Source organism: Miscanthus floridulus, chromosome 3 (genome assembly GCF_019320115.1).
Source record: "Miscanthus floridulus cultivar M001 chromosome 3, ASM1932011v1, whole genome shotgun sequence".
Lineage (NCBI taxonomy): Eukaryota > Viridiplantae > Streptophyta > Magnoliopsida > Poales > Poaceae > Miscanthus > Miscanthus floridulus.
In genome coordinates this window covers 2,366,546-2,385,058 of record NC_089582.1, presented here as the reverse complement: position 1 = coordinate 2,385,058, position 18,513 = coordinate 2,366,546, and the positions used below count along the sequence as shown (strand labels likewise).

At 41.9% G+C, this 18,513-nt stretch overlaps 1 protein-coding gene across 3 annotated transcripts; it reads left to right on the top strand.

Moving 5' to 3' along the window:
• The first annotated feature begins 3,423 nt into the window (after positions 1-3,423).
• On the top strand, positions 3,424-17,043 carry LOC136541251 (disease resistance protein Pik-2-like). Of its 3 annotated transcripts, XR_010780306.1 has the most exons (3): positions 3,425-4,406; positions 7,250-9,775; positions 9,892-10,948. XR_010780306.1 is itself a non-coding variant. In XM_066533042.1 (2 exons), exons 1-2 carry the CDS (start codon positions 3,556-3,558, stop codon positions 16,937-16,939), a joined length of 861 nt encoding a protein of 286 aa, XP_066389139.1. In that variant the 5' UTR covers positions 3,424-3,555; the 3' UTR covers positions 16,940-17,043. The 3 variants fall into 3 exon arrangements, 2 of the variants coding, with proteins under 2 accessions (XP_066389139.1, XP_066389138.1); XM_066533042.1 differs by lacking the exons at positions 7,250-9,775; positions 9,892-10,948 and adding an exon at positions 16,930-17,043 and having other exon boundaries at positions 3,424-4,406; XM_066533041.1 differs by having other exon boundaries at positions 7,250-10,948.
• Positions 17,044-18,513: the final 1,470 nt, after the last annotated feature.

The following is an 18,513-nucleotide window of genomic DNA, read 5'->3' as shown; positions in this document are numbered from 1 at the left end:
ATATGGGTAGATTGCTAGTGCTCTAACTGAACATGATCTACATGATGATGAATGATTCTATGGAACTAAAAGTATAACATGATCTATAACAACTGTTCCATAGGGCGAAGGTGCAAATGACTTTTGATCATGTTGCTCCCGGCCGTCCATAAGGACTTATCTGTTGGCAAAAGCTGGGACTGACAGTGCAACCGGGAGAGTCATATGGCTCTGACTTTGGCTCAGTAATAGGACCTTTTCTAGCTAGTTAGAGGTTACCTTTTTGGCGCAAATGGGGCTTGCCACGTTGGGTATAGGGCTGCCTCTGTTCCTATGAGTATAGCCGCGATGGATATGTGCCATAGGAAAGGGGGGTTCCTACATCTGCCTGCCAAGGAAACCTAGCAGCCCTAACTTGTTAGAGAAACCTATGAAATGGCTTCATAGTGTACCTTGCCCGCTCACCTTGGCAGTGACATGGGAGTAATTAACCCGGGCATATGGGGATCACGACTCGCGGTGAATGTGCACCACCTCTGCAGAGGATAACAAACTGTTATAACAGCCGTGCTCACGGTCACGAGCGGCCCAGAAAACTCACAGAATAACTTGTTACTTGTTGTTGATCATTTAAGATGTTCTATGATGATATATGATACATTTGACTCTGATATCTGTTCATATGGGATTAAATGGGAGCTTAAGCATAATTTAATAATACCTGTGAATAAAAGCTTGACTTACTAAAAATGCTAACTGCAGTAAACCAGTGTCAACCTTTTTGAGCTTCATAACCCCATGTTAACTTGTTAAGTACGGGATGTACTTATGCTTGTTTACTTTCTTTATTTGAATAAAAATCCCGGATGGGTAACAGATGACAACGGGTATGAAGATTTTTCTGAGGATTTTTAGGCTTGTGGTCAACCAGCTGACCTTCCCTGTGTTGGTGTTCCACATGAGAGAGTTACCTTTTATTTTCCGCTGTGATGTATAAGACTAAGTTATATTATAAATCTGATGCATGAGACACCGTGATGATACTTTATGTAATTTGTCAGCTTATGTGTGTGATTGATTCCTAGGCACACACGAGTTTTGTGCATTCAATTTTATCCTAAAAATTGGGTGTGACACGCACACACAAGACTCAGCCTCTATCGTCTCTCCAAGCAGTTTCACCCGAAGGAAACACTTATCTGCGCAAATAGCGTTCTCTACAAACACCGTTACCAGAGCTAACACGAGAACAACACACGCAGAAGCTTCTCCTCTAGGATCCCTAACATAGAGACATCGTCCCATATGAACGGGCTTAAAGGAAGGTAGGGATTAAAACAGGAAAGACTAGTTCATTTCCACATAGCAAGCTTACATACGGCTTTTTCTTTCAAAAAACCCCAAGCACTTAGCACAAACCTTAAGGATTACCTTACAAGCGCAAGAAGATCACGGGGACTTCCTTTATTCTAATTTACAGATAGTGGTGTAGTAATACAACGGTAGTGGAGTATTACTATTCATGGTGGATGATTCTCAGAGTTCTTCCCTAAAGTTTGTGCTAAGTGCTTGGGGTTTCCCGTAAGGGAAAGCCGTATGTAAGCTTGCTTTGTGGAAATGAATTAAGCTTTCATGTTTTAATCTCTGCCTTCCTTTAAGCTCGTTCATATGGGCGATGTCTCTATGGTAGGGACCCTAGAGGAGAAACCTCTGCGTGTGTTATTCTCGTGTTAGCCCTGGTAGCGGCGTTTGTATAGAAGGAGAAACTCGTGTTAAAGGAAGGCAGGGATTAAAACATGAAAGCCTAGTTCATTTCCACAGAGCAAACTTACGGGAGAATCAGGATTTGTGTTCCATCGGATCACCTGTGTTGTTTGTTTACGGGAGAATCAGGATTACTATCATGCATGTTCGGTTGGCTGATTCGTATCGTTGCTGGTTCGTTTATGTGAGAGAGAAGTACTGCTGACTGGTTCATGTGAATAGTATCCATGTGAGGGGGCTGGCCAGCCAGCCCCAGCCGATTGGAGCAGATTGGATTTCCTCCACTGGTCCTGGGGGGCTGCTACACTGATGCGGCTATTTCCGGTATGACAACCCTGCGAACCAGTAAGCAACAAGTCATTTGCTCTGCACCATTGTATACTTACTATCAAGAGAGAAGGTAAAAGAGAGACGATGAATGGATCGAGACTTATGTGGTGTTTAAATCCAGGGAGTAAAGTTTAGGGATTTCACATCGGGTGTTACATGGGATATCACATGGGAGTGTTCGGATAATGATAATAAAACAGATTATAAAAGTCCTCAGTAATCCACGAGTAGGCTTAAAAAATTCGTCATGCAAATTAGTCGCAATCTGTGCAATTAGTAATTTTTTTTAGTTTATATTTAACACTTATGCATATGTTCAAATATCCAATATAATAGGAAGTAAACTTTAGAGGGAAGAACTGAACAATGCTGGTACTCCGTATATATCAAGAATGACTGGCAGGAGGCGGGCTGCTGATGATTTTGATCCCTTCCTTGGATCAGGTGCCGGCTGCGGTCAACTGAATTCTCTCCCCGGATCCTGTAGTACCAGGGAGGGATGCGCGCTTGCCCGATGCCCGCCTGGATGGCTGATGTTGGTGTTGAATAGCTCTACACGGAGACATCCCTAGCGAGTCTGTTCATGTTTGGACCTATGTAACTGAGTAGGTGAAGTTGGTGCGATGTTTCCTGTTCCTATTTGGGCTGTTATGTAAACGTCAGCACGCATTATGTGATTGTATAAATAACCAATTTCACCGCACACGCTACGTTCTGTTCGAGTGTTCGCGTTCTGCTGTCCCACCGCCCCGCGTATGCCGCACGCGGACACGGCAAGTCAAAAGACCAATGGGCCATGGTACTTCTCAAAAAAAAAAAAAACGCGCTACGCAGGGAGATGGTCCTCGCCTTCCAAGATACCTACCGTGCGTAAAAACTAAGCGCGTGTTTAGTGGTCCAAATTTTAGAATTTGGCTTACCGTAGCATTTTCGTTTTTATTTGGCAAATAATGTTCAATCGTAGATTAATTAGGCTCAAAATGTTCGTCTTGCAATTTTCAACCAAACTGTGCAATTAGTTTTTTTCGTCTACATTTAATACTCCATGCACATATCGTAAGATTCGATGTGATGAATACTATAATACTTTTTGAGAATTTAGGGTGTCTGCCTTTGGTCACCGGGGGAAAAAAGTTGAAATGAACCTGACCAGCAAGTTCCAACCTCGCAAAGTTCTGAGAAAGACGTGCATTTATTATGATATAGAGCCGTAGAGGCACCTTCCCCAGTCGCGGCCGCCATGCGGGGACGAACACGCCACGCCCACGCGGTCTTTGTCTTGCGAAGTTCGCCCCCATTTCTTGGTTCCGTGGGGTCGAGCTCTGAGACTGTGACCTCCACTACTCCTCCAGTGTCCAGACCAGCAGCATAAATCTCTCCCCAACCCCAACTGAACCGACGGCTGTGCGGCACTCTGCTTCTCTGCTGAGCGCTTCTTCTCTTTTCTTGTTACATTACACGGACACGGGGAGAGAGAGGGCTATGGAGGGCGCCCAAACCTTGCTGAGCAACGCCGGGCAGCTGCTGAGTTCAGAGTACCAGCAGCTCAGTGGCGTCGGCGGCCAAGTTGTTGAGCTGCGGGACGAGCTAGACGCCATCAACGCCCTCCTCATCATGCAGTCCGAGGCAGAGGATGGGGCCGTGGACCGCTTCCTCCATGTGTGCATGAGGCAGCTGCGCGAGGTAGCCTACGACGCAGAGGACTGCATCGACCTCTACAGACTCCGCATCAGGTCCCGGCCCAACGACGGAGTGCGCACCTGGCTGGGACGCCTTCTGGGGACGCTCCCGTCTCGCCGCCGCCTCAACTGTGAGATCAGAGCCCTTCGCGCCCGCACCCTCGCCATCAGCGAGCGCCAGGCGCGGTTCGGCGTCAACCGTGACGCGCTGCGCCGCTCCCCTCCTCTGCTACCCGCCCCCATGACAGTGTCCGCTCCAGCTAACGACGCCGACCGCCGCCACCGACTGGTCGGCATCGCGGAGCAGGCTGATAAACTGGCTGCACGGCTGAAGGCGCCGGTTGGCGACGAGGGTGAACGCAAGGCCGTTTTCTCCATCGTGGGGTTCGGCGGCCTTGGCAAGACGACGCTGGCCATGGAGGTGTGCCGGCGGCTAGAAGCGGAGTTCCCGTGGCAGGGGATGGTGCCCGTGTCTCAGGCGTTCGAGCCGAGCAGGGACCTCAAGGTGTTGCTCACAAACCTTCTTCGGCAGGTCGTGAAGCCCGAAACAGCTGACGACAGGGGCATCAAGGAAGAGGCTGCCCTGGGTGCAATCGACGGCCTGGATGACAACGGGCTAGCCAAAAGACTCGAGGAGCTTCTCGTGGACAAAAGGTACTACTGTACTCCTTCTGCTCCAAATTATAGGATGTTTTGGCTTTCTAGATACTCCATCCGTCTTAAATTATAAGTTACTTTAATTTTTTTAGTTCATCCATTTTGCTATATATCTAGACATATACCTAAAAAGTCAAAACGACTTATAATTTGAAACGGAGGAAATACGTAGTTTTTGTTATGTGTGCCTCTAAATTAAAGGAGCTTCCAATTTATACTATCTAATGATAAAAGTGACTTCCCACGGACCATGGTAGTTCTAATGATACCATATTTACACTATCTATTGCTATTATAGTCTTCCTTTGAAAAGTTCACATTAACCCTAATTAGAAGTACAACGCCTGTAATGATTGTCACTATTGGATCTATTCTGTTTTTCTAATTACCACATCTGACATTGTGAAAATAATATAAGGCAAGCCCTTAATCTTCATCCTAACTAACCATGCATCTATGCCACTATGAAAGTATAGGCTCATAAATTTGCATTTAAATCACCGGCCCAACTATTGTTGTAAATAATCTAAAGTAACCTATAGCAATGTCGTTATACTAGTAGAGAACAAACTTTTCGTTTGGATCGGTTTTTGGCTTTAGTCTCGACCATATTTGGGCCCGGGACCAAAGAGAGGACTAGTCCTGATTGGGGCAACCAATCAGGACTAAAGTCACCTGCCCAACGGCCAGAGCCGTAGGCTTTTGCATGAGGGAACCTCTGGTCCAGGTTATGAAAAATAACATAAAGTAATGTCTAAATTTGCATCTACCTACATCTATCATTTATAAAATACCAAAGTACTAATATATGTGCTTATACAATATCCACCTCTTACCTCTCAAATATAGAAACAAACTAACTTAAGTAATACAATCATGATGTCAGTCACCATTCGCACCAAGGTCCCATTTGGTGGAGCTCTGGCTGCCTTGGCTCTAGCTCCTCCTTGGGCCGTGTAGCAAAAAGTTATTTTATCTTTCTTATCAAAATAAACTAAAAACCATATTGTTTGCTTCACCAGCTCTATTTTCTCCATGCACTATAGCAAGGAGTTGAAGTCGTGACAAACATGACCTTGTATACATATTTGTATAAGAAACAATGGTCAAATATCTATTTCTAGGTCAAGCATATTAGTTGAAACTAAGGTTTTAGCTAAGTATATGTCAAATACACAGAGACGTGTGGCAATCACTACTATAGAAAACTTGCTAGAGGCGGGCGGAATCGATTAACGGAGACGGGCATTGCAACCACTTCCAATCAAACGCCTTCGTTAATGCGGATTAACGGAGGCGGTTGCTTTGCCCACCTTAGGCGGAATCAATTAACGGACCTCCGTTAATGTTCTCCAGAAAATCCAAAAAACCAAAAAACTTGCAACTTTGGAGAGTTAAACCCACAACTTGGCACTCAACACTACCACATCTCTACCACTGAACCACACACTAATTCATGTCTATATATAATATGTTATTATTTTATATCAATATTTTGTAATCTTATATTGAATACTTTGGCTACTAAATGAACTCAAATGGAAAAACTTTTAACTACAAAGTTTTAAATCTTGTTAAGTACTACAACTTTGGTGTGGGATGTATCTCCATCAAAGATAGTTTGAATTTTTTTAAAAAATTGAGTCTCAAAACATGTGAATTTCAAAAACACATATTTGAGACTCTAGATGACTTTAAATCAGAAACTTGTCAATATCAAACATGTAGATTGGGTCGCCCACTAGAACTTTGGTATTAACTATGTGAACATTTGAGATCGTTTAGGAATTCTAAATTTTAAATTTCAAAATCTATAACATTCGAACACATATTTGGGACTATAAATATCTTTAAATTAAAAACTTTTCAACTACAAAGTTGTAGATTCTATTTAGAACTTTAACTTTTGTATAGACCATGTCAACATCCAAGATCGTTTGATAATTTTAAATTTCAAATTTCAAAATCTGTGCATTTACAACAATATTTTGGGACCCTAAACAGTTTCAATTCAAAAACTTTTCAACTACAAAGTTGTAGATCTCATCGAGAGCTACAATTGTGATATAAAGTTTGCCTTCATCCAAGTTCATATGAAAAAGTTATGAATTATTTTTTGTTGCAATCATTAATCGAGGCATACATCTTAAGGCACCCGCCTCCGTAAATCGATTTACGAAGGCAGACCCTTAGAACGACCGCCTCCGAAAAAAAACGACCGCCTCCAAAAATAAACGATTAACGGAGAAAGGCGTCTTAAGTTGCCCGCTTCGGTTAATGGATTAACAGAGGCGGATGCTTAATGCTGCTCGCCTCTGTTGAGCATTAACCGAGAGGCGGGTGCTCGGGCGGCGGCCCTGCCACCTATTAACGGAAGCGACCGTCCAGCCCGCCCGCCTCAGATAATAAAATGGCACTGTCTCGCAAAATCTTTTCTATAGTAGTGAATGTGGAAAACAATGAATGGGTATTAAAAAGTATATAGTAAGTATAATTGGAAACTAAAATCTATCACAGCTAGGAAAAGATAAGAAAATATCTATATAATACCGTGTTAGAACACGAAGAATTAGAGAGGAAAAATGCAAGTAGTTTGAATAGATGCGGCCTAAACTTATCTATGAATTTCTAACACTTCCCACTCTTCTAATATGTATAGAGCATGAGTTGATAGACTAGTATAAGAAATAATAATAATTGCACTTCCCACTCTTGTAACCTTGTTCTGCAAAAATAAAGAGACTGCACATAAACATTTTCATACATTTAGCACATGACGGGTCATAAATTGCCTTCTGTATATATGGCTGAACTAACTATATTACATATGCTTAAACTAGGTACCTCATAGTGATTGACGATGTTTGGAGTGTGCGAGCATGGGAGGCAATCCAATCCAAGCTACCAGAGAACAACAAGGGCAGTAGAATCATCTTGACCACTCGGATAGAAACAGTGGCCAATGCATGCAGTCCTGCTAGTTTTAGTGGCCTTTGCATTCATAAAATGGAACCCCTTAAGCTTGAAGATTCCAAGAAGTTGTTCATCAGTAGAGTGTTTGGCTCCATGGATGTCACTTACCCCAAGGAGTTTGAAGATGTAATGAGCGACATCTTGAAAAAATGCGGTGGGCTGCCATTGGCCATTATCAGCATTGCTAGTGTTTTGGTAGGGTACAAATCACCAGGAGGCAAAGATAAGTGGGATAGAGTCTGCAAATCACTTGGTTCTCAAATGGAGATCCACCCTACCCTTGAGGGGATGAAGCATATAGTCACACTTAGCTACAATCACCTCCCACATGAGCTCAAGGGTTGCATGATGTACTTTAGCATTTTTCCAGAGGACTATGTGATCAGAAAGGGCCGACTATTGAATAGATGGATGGCTGAAGGATTGGTTCATCAAAAGCGAGGGTTGACTATGTGGGAGGTTGCAGAGTCTTACTTGGACGAACTCTTGAGTAGGAACATGATTGAAGAAGCAGGCCATTTGGGTGGTTATGCCTGGAGGGAGCAAACATACAGGGTGCATGACATGCTTCTTGAGGTCATGGTGTCCAAGTCCTTGGAAGCTAACTTTCTTAGCCTGCATGGAGGGCAGTATAAGGGGATGTTGTATGACAAGATCCGTCGCCTCTCCATCCATGCTGACGTAGAAATTGTAGATTCTGTAGCAAAGAGAAATGTTGAAGGCCGCCGAGGCGAGGATAATTTGAACATACAACATGTTCGATCACTGAGCATGTTCCAGCTCCATGGGCAACACAAGCTCCTAAAAAAGCTAGGCAACTTTGTCCTCTTGAGGGTGCTTGACCTAGAAGACTGTGAGGGAGTAACAAACAAGCATGTAAGGTACGCCTGCAATCTGTACCTACTTAGGTTCCTAAGCTTGAGGGCCACAAACATAAGCAAGGTGCCTAGGCAGATCAGGAATCTAGAGCATTTACAGACGCTTGATCTAGCTTACACGTTTCTTACTGGACTACCAAAAACTATCACAAAGCTGGAGAAACTCGAGTACATACTATTCTTCAACAAGGATAATCATTCGGGTACTATGTGGACTATGCCCCGAGGAATAAACAAAATGAAGGCTCTACATGTGCTGCATGGGGTATCTCTTGGGAATGACTCTAAAGTTGCCCAAGAGGTAGGTGAACTTGAGGAACTAGAAGAGTTAGACTTATCCATCGACATCAACAAGGCCATTGATGAGGAGGTTCTCAAAGAACTTGCTCTATCCATAAGTAAGATGCACTCCCTGCGGTGGCTCAGTATCGGACGACATGGAAGTAGTAATGATGGTGGCAAGATACTAAACTTTCTCCATCACCTACCAACACCACCACAACTCCTCCAAAACCTTTGGATCAAAGGTGACATTGCCAATGGGTTGCCTAGATGGATCGGGTCACTCACACATCTTGTTAGTTTTACTACTGTGATTACAACCCTTACCGGTGATGAGCTCTTTGGCGTCCTGTGTATGCTGCCCAACCTGAAGACATTGTGCGTGTACTGGGACTGCTACAGCGGGGATGAGCTGGTTGCACACACCATCCACAAATTTCCGGTGCTCAGGGACCTGCTACTTGGAGGTTATCTACCCAAAGTTATTCGGTTTGAGGAAGAATCGATGGAAATGCTTGAGATGCTTGAACTTCGCTTTAACGGCAGGTCCAGACACGTGGCGGAGAGGAGCATCATTGGCATTGAACACTTGACCAACCTGAAAAAGGTTATGCTCCACTGTTTTGGAGACAACTCTGCACTAATGGACACGGTACTTGAGCAGTTGAAGGCTGAGAATGATAGGCGCTCAAGGTCCAACCAATTCGATATTGCAGTTAAATATCGGTGATTGTTGTATCGTCTTATTTGTACCCTTTATAGTACTGCTGCTTTTCCTCCTAATGTTATGTAGTCTTCCCAAAAAAAAGAGTTCCCTTGTCTTTATGGAAAATGTACTAGTTTGTGTGTACACTGTTGTGCACTTGTGATTTCAGGTGAGCCTTCCACAGACTTGTGTTTGTGTTGGACATTACACGCGCTACTTGATGTCTGTAGGTACCTCCTGCAGTGCGAATTAAGGGACCCGACTACCAGAGCCCTGCTTCCCAAATCTTAGTCCCCCTTCCTGCTGACGCCTGCCGCGCCCACGGTAGTGCCTATCCCGCCTAATTTGGCACTTGGCTTGGCGGCTTCACGTCGGAACGAACGACTACCATGCTACAGTGCAAGGGACCGTCCCCCTATGGTTATGTCTCTTTGTGTCTCTGCCCTCGTCCCGCGCACCACCAAGCCAAAGGTCCAGAACGAGGGGCCTCCTCTGTCCTTTGCTCGACGACCAAAGGATGGCGAAAGGTTGGTTTTTCTGGTCTCTTAATTCATTTTGGGACAGCGCTCTACTTTCGCTTGCTGTGAAGGCGGCTGTACTTTCTAGTGTTTTGCTACCGATGCCGGAAGCGCATGCTGGGCAGGTCGCAGCCCAATCAACAACAACTCCAAGTCACAAAGTCGCCTAACAGGAGTGCGACATCTCCATGGACCGTAGTCCCGAGAGCGCAGGAGCTGACGTGCAGCTGCAGCCTTGTTCTCCCTGGCATCGGTAGCAAAGCACTGTTGCTCCTACACGATGAGGAGAGTCTCCTGGCGTCGAAGACGGAGGGAGGGCCTGCCCAATGCGCACGCAGGGGAGTATCGCAACGGCTACGGCAGCATGAGGTTGCTGCTCTGCTTCGATGACTTTATGGTGAGCTGTGTTAGCATTGCTCAAAAGGATGACCCTAATCCTGTATCAGTATCACAGAGTTAAGCAATGAACGCGAAACTGGGCCATGGCAAGGAAGTCGCACTAGGTGGCCCAGCCCAACTCACGCACTACCGTGCTAGGGTCGTGTCTGGCTAGCGTGGATCAACTCATGCATCAGGGCTTATTCCGATACACTCGTTATCTCAATCCACCTCTGTTGGAGTGCATTGAGATGAAGATGAAAATTAAAATAAGTTTCATCTTAATTCACTCAAAATACGAGTGTATCCAAACAAGACCTTGGATGGTCTCGCGTGGCCTGGATCAAGCCTAAATAGGAGGTTGAGTCGTGCATGCCCGACGGACTGCCATCAGTCGCTAGTACTTATTCAAGCGAGTGATGAACACTACTAGTGCCTACGTTAAAGGTGGCGGTCAAAATGGCTTGACGGAGGCGGACAGGGCATCCGCCTCCGATTAAGTGTATGCGTTAATGGCGCTTTACGGAGGTGGGCACCACGGCCGCCTCCATCAACCATATTAACGTAGGCGGCTGCCTTAAGGAGACCGCCTATGTTAATATGCTTTAACGAAGGCGGTCGTTAGAAGGCACCCGCCTCCGTTAAAGGATTAACGGAGATGGCCCTATTTAATATGCCCTGTTTAAAAAATATTTTTTTGCCATTTTATTTCAATTTGAATTCTCTTTTCACAAGTTAAACACAGACAAACAAATATAAAATATTGTGCAGATCCCTTTTATGCTCCTTTTAAATATTGTCGTAGACATGTTTAGCAGTGGCGGAGCCACAGCCCTGCAAGTCCGACAGCTACTAGTATATATAGTAGTATATACATAGCTGTATTTCTGTATCTATATCTATACCTAATATTAAAGATGCAAAATTTCTCTCCCATTTTTTTTTGTCTGGACCTCTCTAACTATGTGAATGTGGTCTCTGTTCGACTATGTAGGCTACAACCGTCATGTTTTATATGACATATGCAAGACTTCTTAAGGTAACCTAGATAGCTAGGAATTCTAATCAAAATACAGAGTATATCTTAATCGGAATCCAAATAGAAAAGGATAAGATTAGAAATCTATTCTAATATTAAACCACAGCGAGTTTTGTAGTTTCAGTTTTTTTTTATCTTAATCAGAATCCAAATAGAAAAGGATAAGAGTAGAAATCTATTCTAATATTAAACCACAACGAGTTTTGTAGTTTTAGTTTTTTTAAAAAAAAAAATCTGTTTTTTTTTTTCAAAAACGTTGAGACCCTGTGGATCAGAAAGAGCTGAGTCCTTGTCGGTTGAGATCCTGTGCGTCAGGAAGACAAGCTGAGTCCTTGTCGATCGTACACTTTTTCTAATTACCTTTCCTGTTCGGATGTTTTTTTCATGCCTTTTTTTAATTTCTTTTTTCTCACGGTTTCGTTTTCCATTCTTATTTATCACATTCAACAAAACATGCTTCCATTCTATTATTTTTATTGTTCACGTTCAACTAAATGTAAATGTGAAAATATAAACAAGTATTATATAAATAATAATAATAAAAATAAAGAATAAAAACAACACAATATATAGGCTTTGAACTCCTGACCATCACTATCACTACGAAATAAATATTTGTACCACCAAATTATTAATGTAATTTCAGTCCGTAGTCTAACCGATCAAACCATGAAACTAGATCTTAAGTAGTTTGTTATCCAGTCTGATATAAATAAATGTGCATCATGTACTTATGTACCTGTGCAATCAAAGATAATAGAACGATGAGGAAAATCGAGAGAGGCCTTTTGTCATAATCATCAGACATACTAGCCCTTGATACATGAATAACTAACTCCACACTGATTTGAGTTATTGATAACTAACTCCACGATGACTTGAGTTACAGATTTTTACTGTCTCCAAAAGAATTCGTGAACCTTGATAATTAACTGTATCAGAGTTAAGCAATGAACGCGAAGCTGGGCCACGGCAAGGGAGTCGCACTAGGTGGCCCAACTCACGCACTACCGGGCTAGGGTCGTGCCTGGCTAGCGTGGATCAACTCATGCATTAGGGCTTGTTTGGATGCACTCGTTATCTCAATCCACCTGCGTTGGAGTCCACTGAAATGAAAAATAAAATAAGTTTTATCTCAATTCACGCATAATACAAGTGTATCCAAACAAGACCTTAGATGGCGTCGCGTGGAGTGGATCAAGCCTAAATTGGAGGTTGGAGGTTGAGTCGTGTCTGCCTAACGGACTGGCATCAGTCGCTAGTACTTATTCAAGCGAGTGATGAACACTACTAGTGCCTACGTTAACAACGGAGGCAGACACAGAGCGTCCACCTCCAATTAAGTGCCAGCGTTAATGGCGTTTTACGGAGACGGGCGCCTTGGCCGCCTCCATTAACCATATTAAGGTAGGCGGCCATAATATCACTAGTAGAGAACAGACTTTCAGTTTTTGGCTTTAGTCCCGGCCATATTTGAGCCCAGGACTAAAGGTTGGCTTAGTCCCGGTTGGAGCCACCAACCAGGACTAAAGTCCCCTGCCCAACGGCTAGAGCCGCAGGCTTTTGCAGGAGGGAACCTCTAGTCCCGGTTGGTGTCTCCACAATATGATTTAATGGAGGCGGTCGTTAGAAGGCGCCCGCCTCTGTTAAAGGATTAAAGAAGATGGCCCTGTTTAAAAAAAATATTTTTTTCCATCTTATTTGAATTTGAGTTCCGTTTTCACAATTTAAAAATAGACAAACAGATATATATAATATTGTGGAGATTCCTTTTATGATCCTTTTTAATATTGTCGCAGATATGTTAAGAGTCATGATAAAGAGAGTGAAAAATGATTGGCGGATCAAGGGTATAGTACTGTTGAGATTAATTAATTAAGTGATCAAATTGTTAATCTCGTCATTAGCAGACGGTCCTTGTAGACATAATAGATAGGCACCTTTTCATTTGAGTCACTGACAAGGCAACTGCCTATTGTATATATACACTACAATTCATCAATGAGAATACACATCGGTCATTTTGCACCAACATACATGTTGCATTTGTAATTTTATAATAGAATTGGGTATGTTGGTGCCCCCAAATCCCTTTTTCACCACATACATGTTAAATTAGCTAGTGACTTAGATGTAATTTAAAAAAGTTATCCACAGAATTAGAATACTTTAATTACTATAGGTTTAAAATTGCAATATATATCTTGATTATTTTGGTTAATTAACACAAGGTAATGGAGTCTATGGCATTGGCTGCGTTTAATTCCTTGTGAATTATCCTGCCTAGAGACCATGCCATAGCAATGATTAAATCACCTGTTACTGAGAGGACTACATCATGTTTCTCTGAGACTTGATGATTACCTACACTGTGTTTTTACCCAAAATAATGGTTTTGGATTGTTATAAATGGTCTACATCCACACGATGATTACCATTTTCATCATATTATTTTGCTATTACACAAGATGGTAGAGACCTAAGCAATGGCTGCGTTTAATTCACTCATGAATTATCCTGCCTAGAGACAGACCTTAGGCAGCAATATATTTGCCCACCATAAAGATCTACTCTTTGTCTTTGACATAGAGACTATCTACCTTGTGTATATTAAAATTTATGATAATTTGTTGTAGGGTATACACAATCTTTGTGATTACCTACAACACTCCAAAATTATGATAAGATATAAATTTAAAAATATATTGCATTTAGTATTACAACATTACCATGTTGATTTTAATTTACCATACGGTAAATTAATTAATCCATGGTTGTCCATGTAGGATCATAGCCACTAAGGAGTTCGAGGAACTCACGTCAAATGGAAGCAATTACCCTACATGGGCTTCTGATATCAAGATAGCGCTTGCATCTCATAGTCTTTTGGCTACAATTCAGGAACCCCAAACTAGGGTTGTCCTGCAAGATAAGCATACCCATACTGCTTTGGCTTTGCTACGGTTTTATATTCATAAGGAACTTAAATCTGAATATCTTATGATTGAAAATCCTCACGAATTATGAGTCGCTCTTAAAAAGCGATATGAGCAGCAAAAAGAACTTATTTGGCCTGAGGCCAATCATGAATGGAATCATTTATGTCTCCAAGATTTCAAAGCTGTGGCAGACTATAATCACACTGTTCATAGGATTTGTTCTAAGTCAAAGTTTTGTGAGAAAGAGCCAACGAATGCAGACAAGATAGAGAAAACACTCTCTAATATGCTTCCATCTGATAGAGTATTGCAACAGCAATATAGGGCTCATAATTCCCAGCTTTATTCCCAGCTTATTCATACATTGACTCTGGCAGAAAAACATGATGAACTTCTTCTAAAGAATCATCATAAGCACCCTGTTGGTTCGGCGCCTCTGCCTGAGGTTCACAATGTATAGAAAAATACTAGGAATAAGTTCAATGGATCTTTTCCAAAGAACAAAACTGGTAAACGCAAACACAACAGGAGACAAAGGCCTAATTCAAACAAGAGGAAGAGTGACAATGTGAAATCCAAAAATGACAATAAGTGTCATAGATGTGGAGATTTTTTGCTTTTTGCCAAGAATTGCCATGCACCTAAGCATCTGGTTGCTTTGTACCAAAAGTCCTTAAAAGAGGTCAAGCCAGCAGGAGACACAAGATATGAGGCACACTTCATTCTTGCATCTGAGGCTGTCCCGAAAGAGGGTTCTTCCAATCAGGCCTGTAAAGAACAAGTGAGCAACAATTCTCTTAACATTGAAGAGAATTTAGAGTAATCTCGGTCCAACATTTGATATCTCACTTGATAAATGTTGTAATAGTTTGAGTCGTACAAACATATAGTTGTTTTGGGTTGTATTATTTAGTGTGCTTGAGAGTTGTACAAATTTCTTTATATTGTTGTTAAGTTGTACCAACTCATTGATATTGCAATATCATACTCTTGTACTTGATATTCAATATATTGTATGTATAATTCTATATGTTACTGTTTACACCAAAATTTGGAAAGAAAGAACATAGGAACTCGAAGCTTCCAAGATTGTGTCAAGGAATCGATTAGATGTGAATCGGTATCAACTGATTTGGATGCGATATCAGAATCAGCTATTTTATAGATGACGTCAGCAGACGACGTCCATGGGCTATGCTTGAATGATGACAGAAAGGTATGTCGGACTCTACAAATAAGGAAAAATTAGGGTCCAAATTATTATTAAGTCAGGAAGTTTTCTTTTATTCTAAGAATTGTAATGAGTCGTATTTGAATAGGGTTCATATTTACGTTCTGGGTATAAATATTAGACCCCGGTTATTGTACAAGGACACGAACAATCAATTAATACAATCTTTCCAGCTTTCGTGATCACATTAGGAGTAGGAGTACTGTAGATCCTGGCGAGTTCTTCAGCAAATAGGGCTATATCGACTGATCGACCTCCAGCTTGCTTGTGAGTACCATCACGACTTGTATTGTGCTTGTAAAACTGCATTAGCTGATTGATCTTTTATGAGTTATAATATAAGTTAGTTATCAATCCATATCATTGTTTGTAAGGCTGCATCAGCTGATTGATCTCTTACGAATCATAATATAGATCAAAGTTACCAATCTTGTGTTAAATAACTTGTTGTTTAATACAATATCACCGGTTAACGAATCAGCTAAGATTAGTAATATTTTCCTTACTGTTTTTGGTTGATTTACTAGTTATCAATCTTGTTATAATTAATGTTTTATTAATTATAATAAATCACCCAATTGAGATAGAGATAGACTGGCCTCAAATTATCTTAATTGGTCGTCCTTTGATCTGGTCATGCTTTAAATCTTATAATTGATGGCTTAATTCCGCTAGATCAACTATTTTATATCTATTCTAATCAAATATAGTATGCATTCAAAGAAATGTTTCAATCTTGAATAAATTCACTAGTTAATGGGATCTAATCTAATGACACTACCATAGCTGTATCGATCCAATCGAACCTCACTGGTAAGACTTTAAATGAGAAATCATCGATTAGTGGTTTTGTTCATGATCGAGGTATGTACTCTGTTTGTTTGCTATGCCTGTATCAGCTATTTTAGTCGATTCACCTATGCTTTCACACATATAGCATGTTTTCATGAATCTATCGACCTATAGATGGTTTTATAGATTCTTTGGCTTTAGTTTGTTATCATTATCATAGCTGTATCGATCCGGTCGAACCTCACTGTTGATGATAATAGATTAGATTCATAGTGTTTGTAGATTCATTTGTATTAGACAGTCGATTTGTTCGCAAGTTATATTCTTTTCATCAAACTTGTCGGCTCAACGCTTTATACTGATTATGTTCCATTTAGCCAATGATGTTTTTTATATCGCTTCTTTGGTAATTATCAACCCTGTAATCGATTAATAACATCAATCGACCATTTGGTCATATATACTAGAATCTGAAATTAAGGAAAGATCTTCTGATTTTTGTATTTGGGTGTATTGTACTTGTTTTTGTCTAGATTAATCAGTCACCATAAATCTGCTATGATCCATGAGCATCGATTATTTTGATTCATATCATTATCATTTAATATTAGCCAATAATCCTTGATGTAAAGATCTTCATTTCATGGATACGCCAGATATCGACTATTTAGTCGATAGCCTTATTGAATCGGCTATCTAGCCATATATTTGGAACTGTCTGAAGCAACACCAACATGTTCCACCTTAAATTACTGATAAGATTTCTTCTCCTTGTCAATTGCAGGTCAAATTGACTGGCACATCATTGGGTTTTCAGAATCGGCTGGTTCTGTGTTGAAGCCAAGCAGATCTCTGGACTCGTTTCTGCTTAGATCTTCTGGCTTGCTGTGTGTTGATCACATTGCCATATTTTTGTATCAACAGTTATATTTGAGTATTTTAATTACATTTGTTTTACATATAGATGTCTGTTGATCTCAATCTAAAGGAGGAAGAATTATGCCTTGTGGACTCATGTACCACAAACTCTATACTTAAAGAGATGAAATATTTCTAGACTCTTAAGAAAAGAGAAGAAAATATTATGACCCTCGCTGGTTGCGATGCGTTAATAGTTGGTTTAGGAAGAGCCATTATTACTCTCCCTATGATTGCACAAATTATGATGGAGGATGCCTTGTTGTATCCCGACTCGACTCATACCCTTCTAAGTTTTAGAGACGTCCGTAAGAATGGTTTCCATGTGAAAACACATATGGAAAATAAAGAGGAATTCCTTATCTTTACCAAACTTACTGGATATGGCAAACAAATCTGTGAAAAGATTTCTTCACTCCAAACTTGTCGAAACATTTGAATATAGTCAGAGGGTCCCAAGTATTGGGACGACTGTGAGGGTTACGCTCACTGGCAGTAATGCCTTCTTTAGTTTCGAGAGACGTTTGAGTGGAAGTCTTCCACCCATTTGAACACACTACTTGCATGTCATTGAATCCTATAAAGAATAAGGATCATGGTGCCTGGGAACCTAAACTGCTCCACTTCCCATGCTTTTACTTTGTGGAACCCTCTTGGTGACTGGGTCCATCTTTAATGCCAACCACCATCTCTCCCACCACCATCCTCAGGGTGCTTATTTAAGCTGAAGTGAGGGAGGCCAGTGAGTCTCTCCCCTCCTCTCTCCCCCAAATCCGTTAGCATCAGACTGAGTGAGAGAGTGGCGACCCCTTGCATGCGCCATGGTCCACGACGCTTCCTAGCAGTGGTGCCATCATTGGAAGAAGGCCTTAAAGATTGGGTTCCTCGGTGGCCTAGTGGTGACTATTCTCCTTGGGTGTTAGAGGAATTTCCGTGAAGATGGTGAGGAACAATACCATTGGTGGCCTGGGTTGGCAAGAACATGGCGGTTGGGCTCACCGATGGCCGGTGCGCAGGAGATCTCTAGGTTAGAATATCTGTGGGAAATCCTGGAGGGCGAAGGGCACCTTACTGTTGCAGGGAAACCTTTTGAGTGCACAAATCTTGACCTGGGATCTCTCAGCTCCATGCATTCCCCTCGATGATGGAAAACGTGGCATGGGTAGGGCTCCTCGTAGGGCTCCCCTCCTCTTGGATATTAGAGGAAGCTCACCGTGGTGATTCTCCCCGAGGCATCTTCCAGGTGTCATCCCTGCCCATGAAGAAGATCTGAAGGCGAAGAATTCGGAGGCTGTAACCAAAGTACGAGCTCCTAGAATCTGGTTTCCCATAAAGGGGCAAACATCCACTGAAATAAGGTAGATCGAGCCCATTCGAACATTCAGGACATTTACATAGTACTCGAGGGATTTGCATCACGCGCTCGAGTACTAGAGGTTTTAGGATCGGC